The sequence below is a fragment of the Oncorhynchus tshawytscha genome, linkage group LG09 (genome assembly GCF_018296145.1).
Source record: "Oncorhynchus tshawytscha isolate Ot180627B linkage group LG09, Otsh_v2.0, whole genome shotgun sequence".
Classification (NCBI taxonomy): domain Eukaryota; kingdom Metazoa; phylum Chordata; class Actinopteri; order Salmoniformes; family Salmonidae; genus Oncorhynchus; species Oncorhynchus tshawytscha.
The window spans coordinates 74,158,487-74,176,444 of record NC_056437.1 but is presented as its reverse complement, the minus strand read 5'-3'; the positions used below and the strand labels follow the sequence as shown (position 1 = coordinate 74,176,444).

General features: G+C 44.4%; 1 protein-coding gene across 1 annotated transcript in view; it reads left to right on the top strand.

The window, feature by feature from the left end:
- LOC112258677 (contactin-associated protein 1) overlaps positions 1-17,032 on the top strand; it is a 32,346-nt gene extending 15,314 nt beyond the window's left edge. The window contains exons 11-24 of the mRNA XM_024433206.2: positions 3,473-3,579; positions 3,771-3,893; positions 4,527-4,730; positions 4,879-5,035; positions 5,136-5,263; positions 5,360-5,533; positions 5,893-6,111; positions 6,344-6,583; positions 6,756-6,995; positions 7,836-7,963; positions 8,189-8,282; positions 9,883-10,113; positions 10,251-10,295; positions 15,330-17,032. Of these exons, the coding sequence (XP_024288974.1) occupies positions 3,473-3,579; positions 3,771-3,893; positions 4,527-4,730; positions 4,879-5,035; positions 5,136-5,263; positions 5,360-5,533; positions 5,893-6,111; positions 6,344-6,583; positions 6,756-6,995; positions 7,836-7,963; positions 8,189-8,282; positions 9,883-10,113; positions 10,251-10,295; positions 15,330-15,532 (2,293 nt within the window). The 3' untranslated portion in view covers positions 15,533-17,032. The remainder of the gene's footprint in view (positions 1-3,472; positions 3,580-3,770; positions 3,894-4,526; positions 4,731-4,878; positions 5,036-5,135; positions 5,264-5,359; positions 5,534-5,892; positions 6,112-6,343; positions 6,584-6,755; positions 6,996-7,835; positions 7,964-8,188; positions 8,283-9,882; positions 10,114-10,250; positions 10,296-15,329) is intronic.
- Positions 17,033-17,958: the final 926 nt, after the last annotated feature.

Genomic DNA, 17,958 nt, shown 5'->3' with positions numbered 1-17,958 from the left:
CAGCCCCCATGGCAGACGTGGGACATATAACACTCAGACACCTCCAGGAGATGTAGTACCGGTTGATGACAGGGGCTATTCTCAGTTGAATGCACCTGTCTGGATTGGGAGGATTATTTACATCAGAGTAGGATCCATGTTACGGTATGAAGTATTTTCACGGCCACGCCACATGTAACCTCTCTCACTGCAACACGTTTGCGAGATCAACATTTTAGAAAAATGTCAATGTAAGACCATCACATGTAACACTAAACTTCAGTCCACCGTTTTCTACAAATGACTCCTTTCTCCTCCTCCATTTCTCCCCTCCTTTTATATGAAAAAGGTTCGGGGCGAGCGCTAGTTTCTCTCCAAAATCATGTGCAAAGACCATTGTGTTCGAAACCATTGTGTACTAGTTTGTATTGGTGTCACATGCTTAGATCAGTATGTTACATATTTATCTGCTTCATGATGTATGATACTTTCTCCATGCCTGCTCTGTTTCACGAGGGTATCAGCATGACTATGTCTGTGGCGCCGTCAACCTTGGTGGTTCAGAGTCTTCCTGGTTTCCTGGTGTTTCCGAGTGTTTTCACACACAGTTTTTGATCTATAGTTCAATTATTTGTTACATTGTATTTTTTTTTTCATTTGGTTTGGTTGGTTTCACATTGCCAAATATCAAACAAACTAAAATTCCTAACCAGAACCACGTGTCCATGTAAGCCATTTATTTATTGGACAAAAATGCATCTATGATTATCATCAAGCATCACTTGTGTGCCCCAATCTTCATGTTATTTTTCGCTTTGGTCTTCCAACAACAGGAAACAGCGCAATAGCCGCTCTAACTACAACGTGAATAGCCTATGTTCAGTATCCTACTGTATATCCCCGTTATAGTCCCAGTCTCCCCTAATATGCATCGAATGCGCTCATAAATGCACTGGTATTCACAGAATGTTTCAAATATCTCAAGTTATGATGCTGTGTGCGTTTCATCAAATGCTCGCAGTCCAATAATACTAGTCCAATATACTATAATAACCAATAATACTGCCCGACTCTGTTTTTTTCCCTGTTTGGTCTGTACTGCATTCTCACCTGTAAGAACTGCACCATGGTACAAATGTAATTGTTCCCGAGACCACCCTTTTTGAGCGAACCATGGTGCATCGTTTATTGTTCTCCCTAGTGCGGATAGAGTATTCAAGTCCAAACTATCCGAACTGAGTTGGTGAACACACCAGAGTTCAATTTAGGAGTCATGCAGTATTATTGGTTGTTTGACTGCGAGGATTTGATGAAATGCACACAGCATCATAACTTGATACAGTATCTCTGAAACATTCTGTCAGTAGCAATGCATTTATGAGTGCATCCGATGCAGGGAAGATGGGGCTAAACCGGGGCTATAGGCGACTGAATAAAGGCTATTCACAACACAGTTAGATCAGCTATTGCGCTGTTTCCCCCGTCAATGTTGTTGGAAGTAATACGAACATTGGGGCACACAAGTGATGCTTCATGATAATCATAGATGGATTTAACGTGAGCATTTTTTTCCCCAATGTGAAACCAACCAGAAAAAAATGCAATGTAACAAATAATCAAACTCTGATTCAAACTATAGATCAAAACTATGTGTGAAAACACCCTTAGTGATCCTGAGAATCAATATTGAGACCAATATGTGTAAATGATATGAAAGACCTGTACAGTAATTTATCAGTCGACGCTAAGGGCTGAGGGGCTGCAGACAACGCCCACCCCAATCAGAGCCGACCACAGCCCTTAAATCTTCCCTCATACAGTAAATAAAACCTGCCAGAGTCCTACAGAAAAGTGAGAGAGAAAGATATTGAGTGACCTAATCCTCTCATGTCCTTTCATACTCTTTCACCACCCAAATAATGTTTTCTTGTTACCATATAACGAACAAAATACACTGAGTATACCAAACATTATAGGAACCCCTTCCTAATATTGAGTTACATCCCCCGCACCCTTCCCCCTCAAAACAGCCTCAACTCTACAAGGTGTCCAAAGTGTTCCACAGGGATGCTGGCCCATGTTGACTCCAAGGCTTCCCAGAGTTGTGTCAAGTTGGCTGGATGTCCTTTGGGTGGTGGACCATTCTTGATACACACGGGAAACTGAAAAACCCAACAGCTTTTCAGTTCTTGATACAAACCGGTGCGCCTGGCACCTACTACCATACCCTGTTCAAAGGCACTTCAATATTTTGTCTTTCCCATTCAACCTCTGAATGGCACACACAATCCATATCTCTCAATTGTCTCAAGACGTAAAAATCCTTTGATAACCTGTCTCCTCCCCTTCATCTACACTGATTGAAGTGTATTTAACAAGTGACATCAATAAGGGATCATAGCTTTCACATGGATTCACCTGGTCAGTCTATGTCATGGAAAGAGATGTTTTGTGTACTTAGTGTACAGAGCATTCAGAAAGTATTCAGACCCTTGACTTTTTCCAGCATTTTGTTACATCACAGACTTATTCAAAAAATGTATTAAATATTTTTTTCCCCTCATCAATCTACACACAATACCCCATAATGCAATGCAAAAACAGGTTTTTGGAATAATTAGCAAAAGATAAATAAAATTAAATATCACATTTACATAAGTATTCAGACCCAACTTTGTTGAAGCACCTTTGGCAGCGATTACAGCCTTGAGTCTTCTTGGGTATGACGCTACAAACTTGGCACACCTGTATTTGGGGAGTTACTCCCATTCTTCTCTGCAGATCCTCTCAAGCTCTGTCATGTTGGAATGGGAATGGTCATCTCCCTGACCAAGGCCCTTCTCCCCCAATTGCTCAGTTTGGCCGGGCGGCCAGCTCTAGGAAGAGTCTTGGTGGTTCCAAACTTCTTCCATTTAAACATGATGGCGGACACTGTGTTCTTGAGAACCTTCAATGCTGCAGAAATGTTTTGGTACCCTTCCCCAGATCTGTGCTCCGACACAATCCTGTCTCGGAGCTCTACGCACAATTCCTTTAACATTACGGCTTGGTTTTTGAACTGACATGCACTCTCAGCTGTGGGACCTTATATAGACAGGTGTGTGCCTTTCCAAATCATTTCCAATCAATTGAATTTAACACAGGTGGACTCCAATCAAGTTGTAGAAACATCTTAAGGATGATCAATGGAAACAGGAAGCACCAGAGCTTAATTTTGAGTTTCATAGCAAATGGTCTGAATATTTATGTAAATAAGATATTTCTGTTTTGTATTTGTAATAAATTTGCAAAAATGTCAACATTTTTTTTCTCGCTTTGTCATTATGGGGTATTGTGTGTAGATTGTTGAGGGAAAACAATGATGTAATCCATTTTAGAAAAGGCTGTAACGTAACAAAATGTGGAAAAAGTCAAGGGGTCTGAATACTTTCCGAATGCACTGTACATGCCCCATTTCACTTTTACCCACACTCCTGCATGGTGTGCTCTCTAGATGTACTCCAAACCCCTGTGAACACGAGGGCAGATGCATCCAGTCCTGGGATGACTTCATATGTCTGTGCGAGAACACAGGCTACAAAGGGGAGGTGTGCCATATGTGTGAGTATTTCCTGAGAGAGCCTAATGTTGTTTGCGAGTACTAATGACAGCATGTTGTCGTAACCTCGCCAGTGTAACAACCAGTTTGTTGAGGCCTATATCCTGCGGCAGTGTGAGACAGACCCATGTCATCATTAAAACCTTGCTGGTGTAAGTTAAAATACGACTTCTGCTTCTCTCTTCCCCAACAGCGGTCTACAAAGAGTCGTGTGAGGCCTACAGACTTACTGGCAAATCCTGGTCAGGGAATTATACCATAGACCCGGACCTGAGCGGACCCTTGAAACCATTCGAGGTGTACTGCACGATGAAATGTGAGTAACTGGCTTGTCAAATTCATTTTTATGCATTCATAACATGTACTAGTATACAATTATATTATACCATCCGACCAACATGATTCCATGGTGCATATCGAACATAACGGTAGTCAGTGCTCACAGTACCATTCAGAAATGGACTGTTATTGAACATGTTGAGGCAGAGACCCTGATATTAAACTGTGTTCAGGTTGAGGTGAATGTTGACTGTGTGTTCCATGAGGAATGACAAGGCAACAGCAGCAGCAGAGGAGACAGCAGGGCCACATCTGTTGGATGTTGATCATGTAATAATGAACTCCAACAAGGACAATGGAGAACCAGTTTGGGGCCAGATCAGTAATTGGTTGTGGGGACAGAGTATTCTCCATCCAATCCTATCCAATTAACCAACATCTATTACTGTAGGTTCCATGTAAATCCCTTAGATTAGTCAGGGTCTACTGCATTAGAGCTGTCTGTGATAATATCAGTTCTCTGGACACAGCATGGCACAAAAACAGATTCCTCAGTAGTAGATGTGCTTTCTCTCACTTTGTCTCTCGCTAGTTTTCTCTCTCTTTCTCACTTACACAATCATACATTTTTACCCTTTAATGTCAACCCCTTCCTTGTCTCTTGACAAAGCCGACAAGGCATGGACGATAGTGATGCATGACCGTATCGACGGTATCAAGGTGACCGGTAGCACGGTGGACCGTCCTTACATAGGAGATGTCAACTACTGGAATGCCTCCTGGGACGATGTCACAGCACTGGCCAACACCTCCATGTACTGTGAACAGTGGATCGACTACTCCTGCTACAAGTCACGCATCCTCAACACGCCCAGTGAGTAGGAGTGGTTATGGCCTATGGGCAAAGGTAGCTATTGAAAGCACCTGAATCTGTACCTATTTGTATATATATATATCATAGAACATTTCAATGATGAAATCATAATAATCATATTCCATTGCTCTATTGTCATGTCATTCAGATGGGAGACCGTACAGTTTCTGGATTGGTCGAAATAACGAGAGTCACGAGTACTGGGGCGGGGCTTTCCCTGAGAGTGGGAAGTGTGGCTGTGCTATCAACCAGACCTGCACTGATGCCAGGTTTCACTGTAATTGTGACGCTGACTACCGCCAATGGTGAGAGAGAAAGGATTTGAAAGACTATTTTCTATAACTTTTAGAAAAGTGTTTCCATAGATTGATATACATTACTGTACAAATGGAACCTATTGTGCAGGTACTCAGACAAGGGCTATCTGATGTGGAAGGACCACCTCCCAGTGAGGAAGGTGGTGGTGGGGGACACCAACAGGACGGGGTCAAAGGCCCACATCAGCCTCGGGCCCCTACGTTGCCACGGCGACAGTGAGTTGTAGTTAAACCATTCTGCGGTATATAATTAGTCAAATGATTGTTTATCGTGGTTCTGGTTTGGATCTCATGGCCTCTTTGTACTCACAGGGAGCATCTGGAATACCATATCGTTCACCAAGCCCACCTACATCGAGTTCCCCACCTTCAGGCCAGGCAGCACCGTCGACATCTCCTTCCACTTTAAAACCTACCGCCCCCATGGAGTCTTCCTGGAGAACTCAGACGACTGGCTCCGTAACTTCATACGCATTGAGCTCAACAGTAAATTACCACAGATTATCTAGTGTGAATCACATGAAATTACTTATATAATATACACTATTTAAAATACGATTTTCTCCAACGTGACTTACAGTCATGCGTGTATAAAATGTACATACGGGTGGCCCTACCAGGAATCAAACCCACAACCTTTGGCATGTTAAGTGCCATGCTCTACCGACTAAGCCACATAGGACCAAGGCAGGAAACATAATTTCCGAATTACAATTTTCAAAAAATGTTGTTGCTGTGAAACTTGATGAATGAAAAGGTTTCGAAATTATATTATCAATATTTTCCGGTATTTATTTCTATAATATATTTCATCCCTCATTCTGTTTTGTCTCTTCTTCTCCCAGCCACCCAGAACCTGGTCTTCATATTCATGGTGGGAGACGGCATCCTCAACGTGACGCTACGCTCGCCGGTGCCTCTAAACGACAACGAGTGGCACTTTGTCCAGGCAGAGCTCAACGTGAAGTTGGCCAGGATCAAAGTGGACTATCAGCCATGGGCTGTGAGACGCTTCCCTGGCCAGACCTTTGTCACCATGGAGTTCACCCACCCTCTCCTCGTGGGTACGTCACCTGGCCGCTGGGGCTGGGGAGGGCGGGGTGGTGGTCGACAAGGATTTTGGACTTCTCCCATTGGTTGATGTAGTCCATTCTTATCAGTTTAAACAGCACTACAGCACGGGAAACATATGTTTTTCTTTTCTTTTCTTATAACGAACACATATTTATTCTTCTTAATCCAAAATGCTCAACTTTACAACGTGATGATTAACTGACGGTGTCCCAATATATCCAGGCGCAGCCAATCGCACGCTGTGGCCATTCCTGGGCTGCCTCCGAGGGTTACGAATGAACGGTGCAACCCTTGACTTGGAAGGCAAAGCGAATGAGGAACAGGGTATACGGCGGAACTGTACGGGCCAGTGTCTGAACGCAACCATACCGTGTCGAAACGCCGCCCAGTGTATCGAGGGCTACGCCGCCTACACCTGTGACTGCGGCAACACTGCCTTCGACGGATTCTACTGCCACAAAGGTGAGCTCCACACAGGTTGGGTTACCTCGGTTATTCATGGAGCCCCAGAATCACTACGACGGCCTTAAGCACACTGGGTTACAGTAACAAAAACCTTGATTTATTTTAACAGTGTTGGCGATAACCAAATATGGGCATTTAGCTCAACTTGATCCTGTTTGTACCCCCTTAGACATTGGGGCCTACTTTGAGATAGGCTCGTGGTTGCGCTACAACATCAGAAAGAAGCCTACGACCAATGAGGAGTGGTGGGCTAACTGGCTGGACCCCCACTACCACAACTTCAGCCTGGGCTACAACGACACCAGTGATGAGATAGAGTTCAGCTTCAGTACCTTCCAGACCCCGGCTGTACTGCTCTACATCAGCTCTTTCGTCCAGGACTACATGGCTGTCATCCTGAAGAAAGATGGTAGGAACGCTTGGCAGGGAGGAGCGCTTTAACATGATGGGTGATTATGGTTAAGATTCAAGGCAGAGAGTATTCGAATTGAACTGGCTTTTGAATGAAGATTTTACTGTCACTGATTGAAGTTGGATTACTGTATGTTCCACAGGAGGTTGCTGAGGGGAGGACGGCTCATAATGATGACTGGAAGGTTGCAAATGGAATGGCATTCCACTGATTCCGCTCCAGCCATTACCACGAGCCTGTCCTCCCCAATTAAGGTGCCACCAACCTCCTGTGGTATGTTCTTCAGTCATCCAATTTATTTGAGTGGAAACACAAAGCAAGATAGGACTTGGACAAAAATATATCACTGTACTTTACAATATGTTTTATACTTTTGTACTTTAACTAGGCAAGTCAGTTAAGAACAAATTCGTATTTACAATGATGGCCTACCAAAAGGCAAAAGGCCTCCTGCGGGGAGAGGGCTGGAATTTAAAAAAATCTATATGTATAGGACAAAACACACATCACGACAAGAGACACCACAACACTACATAAAGAGAGACCTAAGACAACAACATAGAAAGGCAGCAACACATGACAACACAGCATGGTAGCAACACAACATGACAACAACATGGCAGCAACACAACATGGCAGCAGCACAACATGGTAGCAGCACAAAACATGGTACAAACATTACTGAGCACAGAGAACACCACAAAGGGCAAGAAGGTAGAGACGACAATACGCGAAGCAGCCACAAGCCATACTTCTCACAATAGTTCATGGAAATATAATGTTTTAATGCCTTACGTTATGAACTGTGGAGTGTATTGTTGCCCCATCCCTCCACAGGAACCTTAGACATGAGGTATAGGCTGGGGTTGATTACCCACAAGTACCAGTTGTCCTTCAGGAACCTGGCAGATGGATACCCCCACTACGTCAACATAACCAGACACAACAGGACCATCAGGACACAGGTACGCTGACGCTCCGCCCCAATGTATACACCTGTTAACACTACCTACCTCCTTCACCACCGTTTAACAGTCAATCACAAACCAGGATGGTCTGGTACCACTTTACTTGGTTTGTGAGTTGTGTGCATTTGTGTATTTTCAGTCTTTGATTTATTTGTTCGTGTTGACAGGTTTATGGTTGTGCGTGAATATCAATGTGTTTGTGTTGACGTGTGTAACTCCTAGGTGGACTACATGGAGCCGATAGTGGAGAAGATCACCCTAGTGGAGGACGGCAGGTTTGACTCACCCAAGAACATCTTCCTGGGGAGAGTGATGGGTAAGATTACACTTCACCCCCCCCCAGCTGAAACATTTATTTTATTTTATTATTATTTTTTTTTATTATAAATGTATTTTATTCATAATACAAAAATCAACTTGCATTGCTACATCCAACATGTCTAGCAAATCAAACACAGGTATTAACAATGCTCAAACATACAAAAAATATAAATACAAATAAAATACAAAAAATAAACAATTTAAGTGCAACTATATTCACTCTGAAAATACTGTATCTTATTATAATGATTCATGAAGATGTTCTTGTTATTCACTAGGGTTAGTGTTTTAATAAGATAATTAAATTCAATCAGAAAAATTGGTAATTTTGGAATAGACTTTTTGTTTGTGTATAAAGTATTTGGCAACAAGAATAAAGAAATTAACAATAATTTCAGTGGTTTTGTTATCATTGCAATAGTAACATATTATATCTTTTATGTTCAAGTTATAGGCAGTGTTCATAATGGTAAATAAGTACTTTGCAAGGTTTTCCCATAATTCTGACACAAATTTACATTCAAAGAACAAGTGAGACAGATTCTCACCTTCTTTTTCACAGAAAACGCAGATATCATCAATAGCCACAAATTTGGACATCATAGAATTACATGGATATATCTTATGTAAAATGTTGAAGTGAACTTCCTTACCTTTGTTTGGTATACAGTATTTGTAAGGTCTTAACCATGCATTTTTCCAGACAATGTCAGGAATAAGCATGTTCCAGAAAAACTTTCCTCTCATGTAAATTGGTTTTGTGAATGAAGCATTTATCTTATATATTTATTACAACAAGATTTCTCAAGTAAGCCCACGCCTTCCAATCTGAGTTCTGGATAAACTTTAAACCCCAGCTGAAACATTTCTGCTTTCCTATTGAGAATTGATTTGGTCACACTTTATTTGGATATTCCGGAGAGTCCATCTGTAGGTGCTCTGCAGATGGTCATACTATCAACAAACTATCTGTTGATAAGCAACTGCTTGCTGAGGTTATGGTTACGGTTAGGGTTAAAATAATGGTTAGGGTAAGAGTTAAGGTTAGGGTTACGGTTAAATTTAGGGTTAGGATTAGGATTAGGGTTAGGGTTAGAATAATGGTTAGGGTAAGAGTTAAGGTTAGGGTTAGGGTTAAATTTAGGGTTAGGATTAGGATTAGGGCTAGGGTTAGAATAATGGTTAGGGTAAGAGTTAAGGTTAGGGTTAGGGTTAAGTTTAGGTTTAGGATTAGGGTTAGGGTTAGAATAATGGTTAGGGTAAGAGTTAAGGTTAGGGTTAGGGTTAAATTTAGGGTTAGGATTAAGTTTAGGGTTAGGATTAGGATTAGGGTTAGAATAATGGTTAGGGTAAGAGTTAAGGTTAGGGTTAGGGTTAAGTTTAGGGTTAGGGTTAGGGTTAGGGTTAGGGTTAGAACTAGGGTTAGTAGATAGTTGAAATGTCACTGATAGTCTGTGGAGCATCTACAGATGGACTATCCAAATAAACTGTTACCCGTGGAAGTAAGGTATCAGTTGTCCCACTGTAAGTTTGGGAATTAGTTGAGGTGGATGTGCACATTGTAACTCCTCTGTCCCTCTCTCTAACCCCCTCAGAGGTGGGTGACATTGACTATGAGATCCAGAGGCATAACAGTCCTGGCCTGGTGGGCTGTATATCTGGGGTGAGGTACAACATCTACGCACCTCTTAAGACCCTCTTCCGGCCGAACGAGACGGAACCGCCGGTCACCGTGCAGGGCTTCGTCTCCGAGTCTAACTGTGGGGCCTTCCCTCCTGTCCATGGATATGTCCCCTGGGAGGCGGACCACTGGTTCACTTCTATAGGTGAGACGACATATCCCAGAAGCCATCAGTAGATCTACTTTACATGGGACTACATATCCCATCAGCAATTATGACCTAGTGATGATAGTATATAAATTCCCCATAATAACATAATTGATGTATTTTTTAAATTTCAGAATACATATATATCCACGATGACCTAGGCCTGTTTTGGTTGACAGGTAAGTTTTTACTGCTTACGATTCACAATAATGTCTCATTTCTCATGAAACTATACTTTGATGATTTTTGTGAAATTTATTAATGTAAGTGTTCATCTGTGAGTCCTGACCTTAGTTTACCTCAAGATTCAGATTAAGCCTCCTCTCACTCTCTCTCTCTCTCTCTCTCTTCCTCTTGCTACCTCTCTCTCTCTCTCTTCCTCTTGCTACCTCTCTCTCTCTCTTCCTCTTGCTACCTCTCTCTCTCTCTCTCTCTCTCTTCCTCTTCTCTCTCTTTCTCTCTTCCTCTTGCTACCTCTCTCTCTCTCTCTTCCTCTTGCTACCTCTCTCTCTCTTCCTCTTGCTACCTCTCTCTCTCTCTCTCTCTCTCTTCTCTTGCTACCTCTCTCTCTCTCTTTCTTCCTCTTGCTACCTCTCTCTCTCTCTCTCTCTCTTTCTCTTGCTACCTCTCTCTCTCTCTCTCTTCCTCTTGCTACCTCTCTCTCTCTCTCTTCCTCTTGCTACCTCTCTCTCTCTCTCTCTTCCTCTTGCTACTCTCTCTCTCTTCCTCTTGCTCTCTCTCTCTCTTCTCTTCTTCCTCTCTCTCTCTCTCTCTCTTCCTCTTGCTACCTCTCTCTCTCTCTCTCTCTCTTCCTCTTGCTACCTCTCTCTCTCTCTCTCTTCCTCTTGCTACCTCTCTCTCTCTCTCTCTCTCTTCCTCTTGCTACCTCTCTCTCTCTCTCTCTCTCTGCTCTCTCTCTCTCTTCTTCCTCTTCTACCTCTCTCTCTCTCTTCCTCTTGCTACTCTCTCTCTCTCTCTCTTCCTCTTGCTACCTCTCTCTCTCTCTCTTCCTCTTGCTACCTCTCTCTCTCTTCCTCTTGCTACTCTCTCTCTCTCTCTTCCTCTTGCTACCTCCTCTCTCTCTCTCTCTCTTCCTCTTGCTACCTCTCTCTCTCTCTCTTCCTCTTGCTACCTCTCTCTCTCTCTTCCTCTTGCTACCTCTCTCTCTCTCTCTTCCTCTTGCTACCTCTCTCTCTCTCTTCCTCTTGCTACCTCTCTCTCTCTCTTCCTCTTGCTACCTCCTCTCTCTCTCTTCCTCCTCTTCTCTCTCTCTCTCTTTCCTCTTGCTCTCTCTCTTCCTCTTGCTACCTCTCTCTCTCTCTTGCTCCTCTCTGCTCTCTCTCTCTCTACCTCTTCTCTCTCCTCTTCTCTTCCTCTTGCTACCTCTCTCTCTCTTCTCTCTTGCTACCTCTCTCTCTCTCTTCCTCTTGCTACTCTCTCTCTCTCTCTCTTCCTCTTGCTACCTCTCTCTCTCTCTTCCTCTTGCTACCTCTCTCTCTCTCTCTCTCTCTTCTCTCTCTCTCTCTCTCTTCCTCTTGCTCTCTCTCTCTCTCTCTCTTCCTCTTGCTACCTCTCTCTCTCTCTCTTCTCTCTTCCTCTTGCTACCTCTCTCTCTCTCTCTTCCTCTTGCTCTCTCTCTCTCTCTTCCTCTTGCTACCTCTCACTCTCTCTCTCTCTCTCTCTTCTCTTCCTCTTGCTCCTCTCTCTCTCTCTTCCTCTTGCTACCTCTCTCTCTCTCTTCCTCTCTCTCTCTTCTCTCTCTCTCTCTCTCTTCCTCTTGCTACTCTCTCTCTCTCTCTTCCTCTTGCTACTCTCTCTCTCTCTTCTCTTGCTACCTCTTCTCTCTCTCTCTCTCTCTTCCTCTTCTCTCTCTCTCTTCTACCTCTCTCTCTCTCTTTCTCTTGCTACTCTCTCTCTCTCTCTCTTCCTCTTGCTACCTCTCTCTCTCTCTCTTCCTCTTGCTACTCTCTCTCTTCCTCTTCTCTCTCTCTTCTCTTCCTCTTACCTACTCTCTCTCTCTCTCTCTTCCTCTTGCTACTCTCTCTCTCTCTCTTCCTCTTGCTACCTCTCTCTCTCTCTCTTCCTCTTGCTACCTCTCTCTCTCTCTTCCTCTTGCTACTCTCTCTCTTCCTCTTCCTCTCTCTCTTCCTCTTCTACCTCTCTCTCTCTCTTCCTCTTCTCTCTCTCTCTCTTCCTCTTGCTACCTCTCTCTCTCTCTCTTCCTCTTTACCTCTCTCTCTCTCTCTTCCTCTTGCTCTCTCTCTCTCTTCCTCTTGCTCTCTCTCTCTCTCTTCCTCTTGCTACTCTCTCTCTCTCTCTCTTCCTCTTGCTACCTCTCTCTCTCTCTTCCTCTTGCTCTCTTCCTCTTCTCTTCCCTCTACCTCTCTCTCTCTCTCTTCCTCTTGCTACCTCTCTCTCTCTCTTCTTCTCTTGCTACTCTCTCTCTCTCTTCTACCTCTCTCTCTCCTCTTGCTACCTCTCTCTCTCTCTCTTCCTCTTGCTACCTCTCTCTCTCTCTCTTCGTCTTGCTACCTCTCTCTCTCTCTCTTCCTCTTGCTACCTCTCTCTCTCTCTCTCTCTTCCTCTTGCTACCTCTCTCTCTCTCCCTCTCTCTCTCTTCCTCTTGCTACCTCTCTCTCTCTCTCTTCCTCTTGCTCTCTCTCTCTCTCTCTTCCTCTTGCTACTCTCTCTCTCTCTCTCTTCCTCTTGCTACCTCTCTCTCTCTCTCTCTTCCTCTTGCTACCTCTCTCTCTCTCTCTCTTCCTCTTGCTACCTCTCTCTCTCTCTTCCTCTTACCTACCTCTCTCTCTCCCTCTCTCCTCTCTCTTCTCTTGCTACCTCTCTCTCTCTCTCTTCCTCTTGCTTCCTCTCTCTCTCTCTCTTCTCTCTTGCTACCTCTCTCTCTCTCTTCCTCTTGCTACCTCTCTCTCTCTTCCTCTTGCTACCTCTCTCTCTCTCTCTCTTCCTCTTGCTACCTCTCTCTCTCTCTTCCTCTCTCTCTCTCTCTCTTCCTCTTGCTACCTCTCTCTCTCTCTCTTCCTCTTGCTACCTCTCTCTCTCTCTCTCTTCCTCTTGCTACCTCTCTCTCTCTCTCTTCCTCTTGCTACTCTCCTCTCTCTCTCTCTCTTCCTCTTGCTACCTCTCTCTCTCTCTCTCTCTTCTCTTGCTCTCTCTCTTCCTCTTGCTACTCTCTCTCTCTCTTCCTCTTGCTACCTCTCTCTCTCTCTCTCTTCCTCTTGCTACCTCTCTCTCTCTCTCTCTCTCTCTCTCTTCTCTCTCTCTCCTCTCTCTCTCTCTCTCTCTTCCTCTTGCTACTCTCTCTCTCTCTCTCTCTTCCTCTTGCTACCTTCTCCTCTCTCTCTCTCTCTCTTCCTCTTGCTACCTCTCTCTCTCTCTCTCTTCCTCTTGCTACCTCTCTCTCTCTCTTCCTCTTGCTACCTCTCTCTCTCTCTCTCTTCCTCTTGCTACCTCTCTCTCTCTCTCTTCCTCTTGCTACCTCTCTCTCTCTCTCTTCCTCTTGCTACCTCTCTCTCTTCCTCTTCTACCCTCTTCTCTCTCTCTCTCTCTCTCTCTCTACCCTCTTGCTCTCTCTCTCTCTCTCTCTCTCTCTCTCTCTCTTCCTCTTGCTACCTCTCTCTCTCTCTCTCTCTTCCTCTTTCTACCTCTCTCTCTCTTCCTTCCTCTTGCTACCTCTCTCTCTCTTCCTCTTGCTACCTCTCTCTCTCTTCCTCTTGCTACCTCTCTCTCTCTTCCTCTTGCTACCTCTCTCTCTCTCTCTTCCTCTTGCTACTCTCTCTCTCTCTCTCTTCCTCTTGCTACCTCTCTCTCTCTCTCTTCCTCTTGCTACCTCTCTCTCTTCCTCTTGCTACCTCTCTCTCTTTCTCTCTTCCTCTTGCTACTCTCTCTTCCTCTCTCTCTCTCTCTCTTCCTCTTGCAACCTCTCTCTCTCTCTCTCTCTTCCTCTTGCTACCTCTCTCTCTCTTCCTCTTGCTACCTCTCTCTCTCTTCCTCTTGCTACCTCTCTCTCTCTTCCTCTTGCTACCTCTCTCTCTTCCTCTTGCTACCTCTCTCTCTCTCTCTCTTCCTCTTGCTACCTCTCTCTCTCTCTTCCTCTTGCTACCTCTCTCTCTCTCTCTTCCTCTTGCTACCTCTCTCTCTCTCTCTTCCTCTTGCTACCTCTCTCTCTCTCTCTTCCTCTTGCTACCTCTCTCTCTCTCTCTCTTCCTCTTGCTACCTCTCTCTCTCTCTCTCTTCCTCTTGCTACCTCTCTCTCTCTCTCTTCCTCTTCCTACCTCTCTCTCTCTCTCTTCCTCTTGCTACCTCTCTCTCTCTCTCTTCCTCTTGCTACCTCTCTCTCTCTCTCTCTCTTCCTCTTGCTACCTCTCTCTCTCTCTCTCTCTTCCTCTTGCTACCTCTCTCTCTCTTCTTCTTGCTACCTCTCTCTCTCTCTCTTTCTCTTGCTACCTCTCTCTCTCCCCTACTGACACAGATCAGTAGTAGTTGAAATTCTCATTTTCATTTTCCTAAAATCCCCTAATCCTAAAATCTGAGACCATCAGATTCCAGAATAGGCTTTACGTCCTCACGCTAAAAGCTAAAAATGTGACATGTACCAGAACAAATGCTGGAATGTAAAGAAGGATATTTTATTTTATCTGTTGATCATGAGAGGCAAAGAAAATGGGATTGGACAGCAGCTCAGAGAGTCTGTAGTCTGCACTCTATCCCTGTCTGAGATCCTCACCCGGATCAACTATATTTAGAGCTGCCCCTCCCTCCACTATTCATCACAGATATATGCTTCAGCTTAATGTACTGGAGACATCTGTACAGGGTTGTTATGGTAACACAGAACATGTGAGTTTGATTTCTGATGTCTGGGCCGGTCCTGCTGTCCCCTTGCCGACGTCCTCCAGTTATTAGACATCCTTTGAGATTGATGGTTCCCTCATAACAATATGTGGCTGTATAAGAAAGGATACCGCTTGTCTCTAAAGGGAAGTTAAGTGAGTTTGGCAGAGAACCAACTGAGTCACAATGGTATTGATTGAAAGGGATATTTGTACCATCCACTGAGATACAGGTACATCTTTTCACAGTGGCAATTCCAACGTGAGTCATCGAACCCTACTGTGAGGAACAATGGGTTTTCAGCTGTTTGCTACACACTGTTGTTTTAACCACACCTTGACTGTGTGTGTTTCTCCCTCTAGTTGTCGTCGCCGCAGCCGTGATATTGCTGTTCATAGGTCTGTACAGCATCTACATCTATCTGTACCGGTACAAGGGCAGCTACCACACCAACGAGCCCAAGAACTTCCTGGAGTCCCCTGGAGGCAGCAGCTCCAGGCCCCTGACAGGGACCCTGGAGAAGAAGCGATATCCAGCGATAGAGGAAGACTTTCGGAGTGACTAACCTCAGGCTGGGGAACGGCGGGAGGGAGGAGGGGGTGGGAGGGATTGAACTGGGGAGGTTTTGGGGCTTACAACAACCACAATACCTGTTTATGTTTTATAATTCCTTTAACTTTTTGATTTGCTTTTCGGTTTTGTTTTCCTTTCCCCAGGTATGTGTTATCTTAAGCCTGGTGCTCGACCTAGTGTTGTTTTTCTAATGTGTTCATAGTTTTGCAGGCTTCGGGGATCAAATCAAGCCCGGATTGCGTGAGTGACGACCGACCAGGCTCACACTGTATTGAAAGGCTGACCAACTGAAGTGCCTCGACAGAGCAAAACAAGATCAGAAATAACCCCATGAGTTCATTGAGGATTTGAGACTTAAACTGAGGGAATTAGATTTCACACGCAGTAACACGTATTCAGCAGCCTCTTCTGGTTTGCAGGTCTGTCAATGAGATCACTTGATAGATCAATGCCATCTCTACTGTGTATCTCTTTCCGACCATCCACTCTTGCAGCCGTTTCGATAAAGCCATCCAAACTATCCCACTCGCCCCATCCTTTGACTAGTGAGCTAGGATCCACCACAGAGAGATGCTGCAACGGTGCAGCAACAACAACAACACGCACAATCTGGCATCTGCAAACAGCCTGTCCTGCTTAACACCAATTGAAGAAGCTATAAAAAGCATGGAGCTCTAAGCTTTGACATGACATATCTAAAGAATAATGGAAGGCATATAAACATATATTTGTTGTATTGCAGCCTATGAAAGTGCATACCTATACAAAAGAGGAACATGTATTAATGGTTCGTTTCATTAGATAGCAGCTTGGCCAATTACAGTATGCTCTGCGATTCCTAACCCGATTCCCAACCAATCAATGAAGAGGAACATGTATTAATGGTTCGTTTCATTAGATAGCAGCTTGGCCAATTACAGTATGCTCTGCGATTCCTAACCCGATTCCCAAACCAATCAATGAAGCAGTCATGTACGATCAACAAAACATACTGAATAGATGTGACATTTAACTCGGGAATATAAGACGATCGCCAATATTCTTGTTCAGAATCCTCAGAGTAACATGTGAAATGGCTGGGTAGCGCTAAGAAGCCGTGGTAGTTTGACGTTTCCCAGCGGTAGTGCTATTCGTGTTGGTGTGAGACTGGCCGTTGGTGCACTGCAGAAAAGGGAATGGAGATGTTAAACCAGGGACAGGACAACCTATTATATTGCTAGTAATCCTCATTCCACGCTTCGTTTTCTGTTTGACTTCCAGTAGAGAGTGAACATGCGGCTGAAATCGGGGTGCTATTTCAGAATCAGAGGCCCCGGCGTGTAGGGGCCCCTACCAACAGCAGCCCTGTCGACCAGCCTGGTCAGGACTCATTACAAATGTCTTTCAGGAAAAGAGCTGCTCCGCATGAACATCCGGACATGCAAACACACACACACACACACACACACACACACACACACACACACACACACACACACACACACACACACACACACACACACACACACACACACACACACACACACACACACACACACACACACACACACACACACACACACACACACACACACACACACACACACACACACACACACACACACACACACACACACACACACACACACACACACACACACACACACACACACACACACACACAGGCATATTGTGTAGAGGACCACAACAATGTCAATGCCAGTCTTGTACTTCTTCTCACCACACTAGACTATTTTTGCATCTGACTGCTCTGTAGGACAGTGCTGTACTGTGCCGCCCCCCGCTGCTGTAGCTTCTTACCCACTGGGCACTGGCTGAATCAACGTTGTTTCCACATTAGTTCAATGAAATTACGTTGAACCAACGTGGAATAGACGTTGAAGTGACGTCTGTGCCCAGTGGGTGGGTGCTTCTTATGGTGCTTCTCTTCCTTTAGGTCCAATGATATTTCCCTGTCTGGAAAGTCACGATTTCAGGTTAGACGGTGGGTGAGGTTACGGTCAGGGAAGATGTTCCCAGTAGGTGAAACGTCATTGGACCCATGTAATGTGTGGCGTGGTAACCAAAGCTTAGGTCTCTGACATCATCACCCAGCGCCCTTTGAAGCTCAAGCAGTAATACATCATAGAAAAAAAGAGAGAAAACATAAGAGCATTTTGAAAATATATAGAGCAAAAATATATAGAGCATGATGATCGCACCTTGCAATGAAATGCAATAAAATCAGCCGCTTCCAGCGCAGGTCACCTCAACATATTTTTTGTGTCTGTTCCGTTCGCAGCAACTTGCAGCAGTTAGGATCCTAGACATAATATGTATTACGTGAATATATGAATAAGGTGTTTATCGACTTATTTTTTATATTCCTATGGTTTGTATGAAACCGTTGAAAATGAGTGGAGGCTGAGAGGTGTGAAT